At 47.3% G+C, this 12424-nt stretch overlaps 1 protein-coding gene across 1 annotated transcript; it reads left to right on the top strand.

Annotated features, from left to right (window-relative positions):
- The first annotated feature begins 292 nt into the window (after nucleotides 1-292).
- On the top strand, nucleotides 293-10146 carry LOC142787040 (BTB/POZ domain-containing protein 6-like). The gene is made up of 4 exons (XM_075884666.1): nucleotides 293-566; nucleotides 4550-4629; nucleotides 5565-5782; nucleotides 8600-10146. Exons 2-4 carry the CDS (start codon nucleotides 4621-4623, stop codon nucleotides 9198-9200), a joined length of 828 nt encoding a protein of 275 aa, XP_075740781.1. The 5' UTR covers nucleotides 293-566; nucleotides 4550-4620; the 3' UTR covers nucleotides 9201-10146.
- Nucleotides 10147-12424: the final 2278 nt, after the last annotated feature.

Genomic DNA, 12424 nt, shown 5'->3' on the forward strand with positions numbered 1-12424 from the left:
CTTAAAAAGTAAGACGTGGGCACTCGTCATATTCCTTATCTCATTTTCTTGTTCGTGAAAAATCGCCCTAAGGAAAGATCGTAGCACCTGAGCCGTATCTAGGACACCCCCGCCCCCTTCCCCCCTAAAACACATTGTCATCCATGTTGCGTGCCCTCTGCATTAAACGCATCACACCAGGACCTTACAGCTGGCAAACTACTGGCACGTGCGCATTCATAGCGTTTCACAATTTTAATCGAAAAGCCGCTAGTGCACAGTTTTGATCAAACGTCAGTACATCAGATGATTCAGAGACAAGATAGGCTCCAAGAAAGGAACAAGAAAAAAGATTCCATCTTGTCCGCAATAAGCATTACTTTGCCTTTCCTTACTACGTTCAAGTCAACGCCCCCATTCGCCACTACATGTGCTGTGTCTCCAAGGCGCACTTCCCGCCAGTCCTCGTCTTTCAGCCGTCGAATCCTGTCTCGCGAAAAGTCACGGGAAAGCCACGTCTTGGCGTCTCGACCGCAGCCGATGGTATTTCTGGCATTGTAGACCACTCCCGTTCGTGCCTCGCTTCTGTAAGTCTGTACCGACGGAAGGGCTGAAAACTTGTTTTTTTTATTAAGTGCTTCTCTTCTTGTTTGTTAAATTTTTCTCATTCGTTTCCGCGCCTTAACTTGTCCGGCCACAGTTAAACCAGTGCTTTTGGCACACACTTCAGTAAACAAAATTCATCAGCATAAAAAAAGACCGAAGAAAGACAGACTGCACAAGTGCTGACGTGCACTGATCTTGCATGCGTGTTCTTTCCATCTTGTCGCACCAAGTTTCAAAAGTTGAAGTAAGGCCCCGCCGCGGTGGTCTAGTGGCTAAGGTACTCGGCTGCTGACTCGCGAATCGCAGGATCGAATCCCGGCTGCATTTCCGATGGAGGCGAAATGTTGTAGACCGCTGTGCTCAGTTTTGGGTGCACGTTAAAGAACCCCAGGTGGTCGAAATTTTCGGGGCCCTCCACTACGGGTCTCTCGTAATCATATGGTGGTATTGGTACGTTAAACCACACATAACTATCTAAAAGTTAAAGTAAGGTAAAGAGCTAGCTCAGTACCCACCCTGGTCGTCTAGTGCTTAGGGGGCTTCGAACGCAGACCCGAAGGTCTCATGATCGAATTCCAGCCGTGATGGCAACATTTCCATGCAGGCGAAGTGCAAAGGACCCGTGCCCTTATATTTACCACAGGTGTCGAAACTTTCGGAGACCTCCACCGTACAGCGTCTCGCATAATTGTGTCGCGGTTTTTGGACGAGAAACGTCAATAATTCTTAATAATTAGTGAGCGTACAAAGGGGGTTGTTAGTTCACGCCCGTGTTTTCTTCGTGGAAGGCGTTTACGAAAATGAAGAGACAGACAAAGTGCTCTGAAAGTGAGAAAACTGCATGCAAGATTGGAACGAATAGTTCAGCATTGCCAGGCGCACCTAAAAACGCGTTCTCAATGAAGTACATTTTCAATGAAAGCCTGCGATTTGATCAAGCTTCAATATTTACAGGCTTCATTACTGCTTCGAGCTGAGTTTAACGCTTCGAGAGACGTTCAAGAGGCACGATGAATGGCGTGACGCGCATAATCCTCCCGTAATGAAGCACGACAGTTGATGGCTACGTAATGCACGTGCTTTTGTTTTCAACGTGTCCAGCTTGCGTGATTTCGGCGTAATTTAAACGCTTACGTCACAGCTAATTGTATTTCTTGCGACTGGTTTCATAGCGACAAGACGCGGGGATCCAGAGTAATCGGGGATCTCGAGCAATACTCAGCTCTGTGTACTAAGTCTTGAGTACTGTACAGTAGGGGTGAAAATTCTAGATATCGTGGGAGCGCGTGACAAACAGCTTCATGGCACCTTCTGACAGCTCGTTGCATGCCCTTGCGCAACGGCTGCCCCAGGCTGCAGGCCATGAGCAGCCGATGCGCAAGCGAAGTAGCGGGGACCTCTCCCTCCTGGTGAAACCCCGGTTGGGCCGCCGGGTTCGTGGTTCCATCCTTTCGACGCGATCGTCAGGGTGTCAGCGTATAGCAACAGCATCCTCAATGTGAGCCTCGAAAAGTCTGTGGCGACCACGGTACAGCACACAGGGACGGCGGAGTGATGTACTTTTTTTGCCAGGACGTCAGCCTGCTCGTTTCCCTGGATTCCCACATGAGATGTAACCCAGTGCAGAGAAACATCGATGCCACTGGCAAGGAGGGCATGCAGTTTGGTGACGAGCACCTGCGTTGCGAAGCCTGCCCGTTCCGGCTTTGCCAAGGCCAGCAACGCAGCTCTTGAGTCACACGCGACAGCCACGGAGCACGTTAGGGGGGTTTGCTGTCAGGAGGTCAACTACCAAGTAAAGATCGGCCGTCTCTGCAGCGGTAGAGCAGGCCGCAAAAGGCAGACGGCAGGAGGCCGTCAAACCAAGTGCTGGCGTAAAGCAAGAAGCAGTGGCCGAGCCTTTGTCTGGTATGACGGAGCCGTCCGTGTACGCAATAAGCCTTCCAGCCAGCTCTTCGACAGCGCGCAAGCGCGTCCTCTTTGTTTACCTGCCAGCCTGTCTGTTCACTCGCTCAAGTGCGCGTGCAGCGGAACGCTAAAGGAAGCCGAAGTGCCACTCCTGCAGTAGCCACGAAAGCACCGAGCGATGATATTGGGAAGGAAATAAGCAACTTGCCCTAGCGGTGCTCTGTGCGCCTCACTCTATACGCCTTGTTCTCAGGCACCCCCGAAGCGTGGGAAACACGCTTTGCGTCAGTTTTCCTCAAATTGGCGTAAGTGGTTCACTGCAAGATTTTTTTTTGCGAAATAGTTGGTTTATAGCAGTCAGGCGTTCTTAAACTGCTCGAAATGACCAGGACACAAGTAAAAAAAAAACACCCAAGATGCCCCTAGCACACATCACCAACTGTTTTCTTTTTTCTGGAAATCAGGGAACAGATATTTCGACCAGGTACTTAGACACGTGATCAATCTGTGAATCTCCCATACGCGAAGCTCGGCGAAAATTCATGCCACGTTTTGTGGCATTTCTTTTTTTTTCCTTGGGCTACACTCCTATTACGAATGTTCGTTTTTCTTTTGTGCTTTTTGTCAGCCAGTGCGAGATGTAGACTGGTCACGTGTCCAGGTTTCTAGTTTAAATATCTGTTTATTGCTATCCAGACCTTCCCGATGGAGGCGGAAATGTTGTAGGCCCGTGTGCTCAGATTTCGGTGCACGTTAAAGAACCTCAGGTGGTCGAAATTTCCGGAGCCCTCCACTACGGCGTCTCTCATAATCATATGGTGGTTTTGGGACGTTAAACCCCACATATCAATCAATCAATTGCTATACGGATCATAAACATCTGGCAGTCTTTTTTTATGGTGTTCTGTGTTTCCTTACTCGTGTGCTGGTCATTGCGCGGCAGTTCAAGAACGTCTGGCGTATCTTTAAGACTACAAACAGCTTTCATTCATGGAACTATAGGGTACGCTGCAATTAGTTGTGGTGCTTGCTGCTGATATTTTGCGCCCAGACATATGTGCCGTGAAAGAATAAACTCGGCGTCAGCCGGTTTGTAGAACAAAGCTGCAAAGAATGTCATGTGAACTTCAGAGTCAAGCTTGCAAACAGAGAGAAAATTCGTCGTCGACCCCAGACCAAGACGAAGTTTCCATCGTGTAGACTAGTTTTTTTTTTATGCATATTGCTTGGTGCTTTCACTGTGACTGAAGAAGTGTCACTTTTCGCTTCCTCTGGTGTTCTGTTGTACGTGAGCTGAAGGCGAGCCAACGAGAAGCGTCGCAGGTAATTAAAAATTTCTTCGACGAATATGTCGTCGAAATACGATAGTCTTATACTGGCGGCCCTACATGAGTCACGAATCCGCGGCCATCCGTGATGCTGTTCTCGTACCACTTTCGTCCTGACGTGATCACTTCTATGAGGCTTCATTTTTTACTGTATCATCACTGCTGCCATGACATGTCTTCGTACCTTTACTACATGTCAATATTGTTTTGGTTGCATGTGGTACTCGATAGCATGATAGCTTGCAAAGAACCATTTGTGAGACATGAATGTATTTTGTTGCGGGGAAAGGTCAATGGTTGTGCGCATTTACTACCTGTGCGCTGAATTAGACGCTTCCCGAAGTAGGCAGCACCATATCGTCGGCAAGGGAATTTTCCATGCATAGCGTTGCGTTTTCACCGCAGCCTAAGAAACACTAGCGTCTTTATGTTTACGTATCTATTTTCTAGTAAAGGTCACAACACCTCATATTTGCTTTTTTATCGCCAATGTTCACAAGTATGAATGCAGGCATCAGCTCAAGATGATTGTATGTTGAGCAAGTGCTTAAACTTTTGCCATGTGGCTGAACCATGTAACAGGTGACGAGAAGGCACCATCGTGACATCATGACGATGCCAGCGTGTGATGTCTGCCTGCTGTTGCGACTGTCATGTCTTTTTTTTTAGCTTGGCTTTTGGTACTAGCTTTTGGTAATTCCACACATTGTCTTATTGTTCACTCACAGATAAGAAGACCTGCACTTATTGTCTGCGCAATAGCCACTGCTTTTGCCCTCTCTACAAGAGAATCCACTCAATGGGTCCCGTAAGTATTTATATTTATGTGGTAGCAAACATCTGGTCATTTTGTTATCTGTTGTTTTTGAACCGAAAGGCTCATTATCTTTCACAAAGTTGCCGGCGTAAAGCTATTCTCATTGCTGACCAGCGAGACCCTCTCCCAGTTGCCAATGAGATGCAATCCTAAGCACGACTACGCAAAGGGAATGAGCTTCATCAGCTGAAAAGCAGAGCGGTAATACGTGTTCCTATAGTCAGTGTTACACAGTCGGCCTGCCCATTCCTTGAACGTTTTAGCGCTTCTGCTGGTGGTGCTGAAAGTTTCCGGTTGGAATGCCTTCGGTGCACAAGGTGCGTCTGACTTCTCACACGTTCAGTGTTTTCTTTTTACAGCCCGTATTTTTGTCACCATATAAATGCCTCCCGTATCCCTCAAAAGGAAGGTACATAGCATCTTACCGGTACTTGTCCAAGTTGCAACAACCTGTCGGCTTAGGAAAACAAATGAGCTGAAATTGAGTATGATGCTGTGAGCCATAGAAAGCAAAATTATAGCTGTAATTTGGCGCTGTAAGACAGAAGTAGTTCTGTGAACAAGTCGTTCAGTTGAAATCAGGGCATACAAATGTGAATGTGCGATCTATGTAGCTCGAAGGAAAGATAACCGCCACTCATTAGGAGTAACACACTGTGTTCCAAAAGAAGGCAAACCCACTAGAAGAAAGCAAATAATTATGAGAGTAGAGGTGATTAAGACGTTGGCAGCTATACCATGGCCGCAGCCGGCATACCACCACATTTTATTGTGGAAACACGAGGCTTTTGTCCTTCCATTGTCGTATCCAGGCTGATGGCAGGTGCTTGCGTTATGTGGTTTGTCTAACGCCACCTGTAAGTGCGCTACTTGTTTTGCTTGCACGAAACTGGTGCCGCCACTGTCCCTGCCTTCTCGATTACCAGGCCAGGTTTCTCAAGTACCTCGACAGTGGCGAATTCGCCGACGTCGAGTTTCTTGTGTTTCCGGAGCAGTTTCCCGCTACGCGCACTTTCAAGGCGCACAAGCAGTTCCTGGCCATGGTGAACGAGGTCTTTGCCACGATGTTCTTCGGAAGTCTTCCGGAAAACGATCAGGTGATTGTCACCGACATCCATCCGGACGGGTTCGCCTGCATGCTCAGGTAAGTCTGCTCGTCCCTGCATAACCATCATTCGTCCAATATCATGCATGTTCTTACGGTAGAACTTTCTTTAGCTATATCGCTCCACAGCGTGTCCTCAAGCGGTTTGATTAACATCAGCGCCACATTGCTTTAAGTTCTGTCACCGAGATGGTATCTATGCAAGTCGACATATTACCCGAATCCACTAAAATATTTCCTCGGCAACAGCGCCAAGCGTTTTGCAGTTGGCATCAGTCAAACTAGTCTAACCAGTCCAGGTCACGCTGCAGAGCACTTTGGTTAAGCTTGCTGACGACTGTACGTCAGGAGCTAGCAGCGTTCCGAGGTGTTGTTTTCTGTATGGTTCCGCGATTTTGTTGGGCAATACACTGCGCAAACACTGCAACAGCCCCAAGTTACCGTTTCACCCAACGGCGTACCGACGATTTCACCAACTTGACAGCTTCAGCTAAGCACAGTTTACGCTCTGCTAGGATATATTATGAGCCTGTGCGCTGAACTGCTTCCCGTTGTTTGGTAACTGACTTACTAAGTACAACAGATAGGGCTAGTTGGTGCATTTCGTATTGCAATAGCGCAGTCTGAAAGAAAAACAATCGTAAAGAAGTAAATAGCCATCGCTTGCCATTTCCTTCTTTTCTGTTGTCTCTTCAAGTGCAAACTGAGTCGCGACGCAGCAACAAGTGTTTCACCAGGATGCGGTAAATACGACGGCGAAGCCAAATGGGCGTGCTGTCTTTCACCACTGTATCGGCTTTGCAGAGTACGCCCTTTACGTATACCACTGCTCTCACAGCCATTATGCACATGCGCACTGCCGTTATCGTTACGCGTTCGTGCGGATTTCGCAAGCGTACGCGCGTCTCCCAAGCATAAACGCTCGGATATCTCTAGCTTGTACGCATTGAAGCCGTACGACCACTGTTATCCTCGGTGTTGATACCGATTCCGGGGGTCATGTTTTTCGGTAATTCGGGCCCGGAAACAGCTTTGTTAGAACCGCCTTTGTGCCCCGCCGTGGTGGTCTAGTGGCTAAGGTACTCGGCTGCTGACCCGCAGGTCGCGAAATTGAATCCCGGCTCCGGCGGCTGCATTTCTGATGGAGGCGGAAATGCAGCGGACCCATGTGCTCAGATTTGGGTGCATGTTAAAGAACCACAGGTGTTCGAAATTTTCGGAGCCCTCCACTATGGCGTCTCTCATAATCATATGGTAGTTTTTGGACGTTAAACCCCAAATATCAATCAATCAGAACCGCCTCTGCATTTTTATCGAAAGGATGAAAGTGGCGTGGGAAAGCATGGAAAACTTTATCTTCGAGGCTTTCGTCGCGTCATTTTAATGTTAAGGCTCGAAAAGAGCGGCATCATGCTTGAATTTCAGCTGCGTACTTGCCGTTCCCCGAATACAGCATGATGATCTGAGATAGTGGCCGGAATAACTTCAGTGCGGACACACACACCATACGAGTAAAGTTCGAGGCCGTTCCGGCTTTGCACGACACCGTCGCATTGAGTATAGACTACAGAAATGTTCTGTCATAATTTACAATGCACATCATGCCTAGTGTCCTCGCTGTTTTCGCTGTAACGTCTTCAATTAACGGTGTATCAAGAAGACCAAAGAAGCCCAAGCCAGTGCGCTCGATGTGTTTTGTCTTTCGTGAACGCCTTATATTGATATGAGCCGATTGTTCAAACTAGAAAAGTTTATACGTGGTTAATTACGCCAGCGTAATAAATGAAATATTTCTTGCATTAATTCGAAGGTATGTTCTAGAGGAGGCCTTTTGATGAAAGAACACTGAGTAGCTGCAGTATTTACATCAAACTTGACTTATGTTGAAGAGCTCCTCGTAAAAGCATGTATTTAACATTGTATATTTCGTACGAAATTATGCCATGTTTTTGCTCAAGATATCTTAACAGTTAAATTTTACTCCAGGGTCAGTCACTCCATAGTCAGTCCTATGATATTTTAAGTGATTGGAAATATTACAAAGCTGCCTTCATGAAGAAACATCATGGCTTAACGGCCTCAGAATCAGCAATATGTGCTATTGTGCGCTACAAGCGTTTCTCTAAAAATAGCCCTGCTTGTTTAACGCGATAGCGTCAAAGAGCTCGTGTCGCAGAAAACCCGGCGTCGGCCCCGTTGGTTGTGAGCGAAAAATCATCTGTGCGTCTGTGTCCAAAAAATAAAGTACCGAGTTAGCCGCGGGAGGCTGCTACTTGTCCACGAGTGCGCGCGCGATCACACTGAAAAAGGTGCGAATTCGAAGATAAACAAGTGCTCGAGGTCACGAGGCGCGGTAGTTTTTTGGCCCTGCCACCCCTCCCTGTTTAGTTTCCTTTCATTGGGACGAGAGAAGAGATAATGCAATTGCAGTATGCGACAAACCTTTGTAACTCCGCTCGCACTGGACGAATTCTTAAAATTTTTGCGACGTTGAATTCGTGAGGCAATAAGCTGTTCTAGTGAATTCATTCCATGGTTACTTGGAAAAGTGTTTCAGGGCCCCTTTAACGCATTTTGTTCGACAGTCGTCACGACGAAAACGAGCCCATCCGGCGATAATAGCGCACGCTGGTCTAATCTACTATGTGCGTGTTTTTGTGCGTGCCTGTGTATATAAGTATGCACTTAGCGGCTGAAGGGTGCACCAGGGGCCGAATTTCGCTATCGCGTTCAACTCTTAAAAGCGAAAATTAAGGGTCCCCCCCCCCTTTTTTTTCAACTAGTTGTTCCGGGGGGTATAAAGCAATGCTCAGAGTTTGCTGAATAGCCAACTTACGAATCACTCCATGTTTGCAGGTACTTCTACGGAGGCAAGCCGCGCTTCAGGGGCATCGAGGATGCCATGTACACGCGAACGGCTGCCGTGAAGTACATGGCGACAGACTTGCTCAGAATATGCTCCGAGTACATCGTGTCGCACATCAGCGCTCGCAACGTGTGCCGCCTCATTGACTACGCGTCCATCAGCGACGGCGGCTTGATCGACGACGCGGCATTGTCCGTGCTTCGACACGACGGCGTTTCCGTCGTCTGCTCCGACGGCTTCATCGACGCCCTGGACGGCACGGTCGAGTACGTGCTCAGGAACGTGCGCAACGTCCCGGAGACCTGCGTCGTGCACAGTCTGCACGAATGGGCCCGGGCCAAGGTCATCAGGAGCCTGACGGTTGACGCAAAAGACGGGGACATCGTCCCGCCCTTGGACATCAAGACCGTCATGACGCCCTTCATGCCCCTGCTCAGGTTTCTGGTCCTGACGCCGCAGGAGTTCATAGTGGGCCCTTCTTCGTGGCGCATCTTTGACGGCCGCGATGACTTTGCCATACTTTGCAACATCGTCTGCTTCGGCTCGGTGCCGCTGCCTCCGTGGACCTGTACCCTCAGGTACCACAGATAGAAAGCATCCGGATTCGTTTTTTTGCTTGGCTATCGTAGCCGAACGTGCAAATGTACTGAGCGTTGGAACGGCCCCTTACTTTGCATTTGTCGACCAACTGTGCGAATCATTTCTACAGATCAAGAAGACCGATAGACGCTGGAAACCAAGAGGACCCGGGAGCGTGCTGTCTCGTGGTGTCACGTTCATCGAAACGTTTTTATTCGATATCACATAAATTTGTCAGTTTTCTTGACGTGGGATCAATGTTAGGGGAGCCTCTTCAGAAGGAATATTACCGAGGAGTTTTCGTGCCACTATTTCATCGTACTTGAGGCAAAGCTACGTTTCACGATTATGTCGCGGCGTCTGAATCCCTCGTCGTTGTCGGATAGTATACGTTTCTATTCTGGCGCTTTGGCCTACCTTTGCCCCCCGTAACGCGAAATTACTAGACGACGCCATTTAGGGTAATGTTTGATGACCTGACACGGGATAGTGGTACATGTACAGCCGGCGAGCTTTTTTTTTACCTTTAGTCATAACGCCGTGACATGAACAAGCACGCCATTTTGCTCTGGGCAATGTGCTTCAACTTCGTTCCACAACCAGTTTTGTCAACTGCATCGCAGTTCTTGTCACCTTCCATCAGCTTCATCTGCGATGCAGATATCCATTTCGTGCGCCTAATATGGCCGCGACAGGAGAGTTCGAAGATGGCTTTTTTTCGAGTTTACGCAAGGAAGCTCGGAAGAGCAACATAGGAGCACGACCTTCGTGCGCAACGTGTTGAACTCTCGCGGAATTATGTGGCAAGTGAGCTTCGCCGTACATTTGTCAACATGATTCTTGCATAATCAACCATCGATCGTGTCATTGTACATAGCCATTGTCCACCTTTTACGTGTCATTTTGCATGAGTTTTAGTGCGTAATTGAACATCAAATAAACCATTTCTCACTCATCAGACTTGTATTGCTGCTCTCATATTTCCAGACCCGCAGCTATTCGCGATTCTCGCGACACAAACAGGGCTCCGCAGTCAAAATTTGGTTGCGGCTGGATTTAGTAATCAGTCACTGCTGACTTGGCTTTCCTATTTCGGCAACCTTTATTTTAAAATTGTGTGTGTTGCACGTATACAATTTCTCTGGCCACACAGTTTGTAGTGAATGTCGTAAAAAAAAGACTAATCTAAATCGCAGCTACGCAAATACCTTAACGAATAATCTCTTGAATCTTGTGTTGGACATATGTAACCCTGTGACACCGTGTTGAGAAGTACGGCGATCGTTCAACCCAATGCCCACCGAAGTAATCAACATGCTTGTTTGTGGAATGTCTTGAATATAGTTTCACAGTATAGTAAACGAAAGGGGCACTAGTGTGTATGGGAACTGCAACGCACTGTGCTTCAGTCGGCTTGAGAATGTCGGCAAGTACATCGGTTAACCTAAGCTTAATTATTTGTGTTACTCTCAGCGCTCTGTCGCAAGACCAGGCGAAAGCTCACCAAAACCTAGTCACCACCTCCACGCTTTATTATTTAAAATTAACCCAAATTACACAAGAAGTGGACATTGTTTTAAACAATATGGAACCATACAAACTAACCCAGCTGTTCACCTTACTTTGACCCGTTTAGGCTGATCAATTGAAATCGGCTCACTAGGTTCACAACGAGCCTTTCTTTCATGTGAAACAAAATCCAAAACAGTGAACCAAGTAACTGCATTCTTACGGTAAGCAACGTGAAAATAACACACGACGGAGGTTCAGTTTGAAGTGAACGCTTGTCCAGTTTTTTTTTTTTTTTTTTTTTTGTGTGTGTGTGTGTGTGTGTGTGTGTGTGTGTGTGTGTGTGTGTGTGTGTGTGTGTGTGTGTGTGTGTGTGTGTGTGTGTGTGTGTGTGTGTGTGTGTGTGTGTGTGTGTGTGTGTGTGTGTGTTATTTTCACTCTGTTAACCTTAAGAACTAAGCAACAAGTGCATTAGCAACCGTAAGCACAATGTCTAGGCAGACACATTTACTACCCATCGCTACCGTGGTGTCTCAACGAGCACAGCGCTATGTTTCCCTCTATTAAATAATATTGCGATATCAATTAAATGGGCACTTTCAACTGAATTTCGTCGCCGGCGTCAGCGTCGATGTCATGCACCGCACATGTATACGTATCTATGGATGAAAACGCAAGAAAGAAAGATGCAGAAAGAGACTCCGGCGCGCGGAATCGAACGTGCGACCTCTGCGTCGTGAAGGCGAGCCGTTCACCACTGAGCCACCGAGTGTCTTCTCTTTTTTTCTTCGTTGCCTTCCATATCAAGACTGTTCGCCTTTCACACATTTACATAGTGGTCAAAATACAAGTGCGTCACAAAATGCACCCACAAAATTTATTGAAGTACCGTCTGCCCCTAGCTGACGATTGATCAATACTTCGGCACTCGTAACAATGGCTCGATGCGCACAATCCAGTCTGGTACATCCTCTTGGCCCTTCAGCACTTCAAGAAAATGGCACATAGATTCGCAACAGTATTGGCGCACAGATAGCACTTCTACATCCGCGTTTTCAAAGGCACATCGGGTTTTCCATACACTGTGCAGGCCCAGAAGCATGATTAGATCATAAGGTACGCCTGCCTCGTTCTTAACCGAAAGAAAACAGATGCCTCGTGGACTTGGTGGTAATTGTTTTTCAAGGTTCTCTGTAATATCCCCGAAAAATACCCCGCTCCAGCAATTTATAAACACGTGTTCAATTGTTTCCGGTTTACTTCACAAGGGGCAATGTGTGCTCCATGGGACGAATATTCCCCTACCTTGCAACCACGTTTTAACTGGTAAGGTACCAGTATGTAATTTAAAGAAAAAAAGTTTTTACCCCTGGCGCTAGAAGCATTCTTTTAACACGTTTCAGAACATCCTGCCTTGGGCCTGCACAGTATAGCTGACGGTACAATGGTACAAGCAGTAAAACATCGACAAGGTCTTTATACATTATTTTACCGTGGTACTTCATTCAGATACTCTAACGAAAATCTGACTGATTGAAAGGGGAAAGACGAAACAACTTCCTTTAATTGATTGATATGTGGGGTTTAACGTCCCAAAACCACCATATGATTATGAGAGACGCCGTAGTGGAGGGCTCCGGAAATTTAGACCACCTGGGGTTCTTTAACGTGCACCCAAATCTGAGCACACGGGCCTCATTCATTTCCGCCTCCATCGGAAATGCAGC

Source organism: Rhipicephalus microplus, unplaced genomic scaffold (assembly GCF_043290135.1).
Source record: "Rhipicephalus microplus isolate Deutch F79 unplaced genomic scaffold, USDA_Rmic scaffold_42, whole genome shotgun sequence".
Lineage (NCBI taxonomy): Eukaryota > Metazoa > Arthropoda > Arachnida > Ixodida > Ixodidae > Rhipicephalus > Rhipicephalus microplus.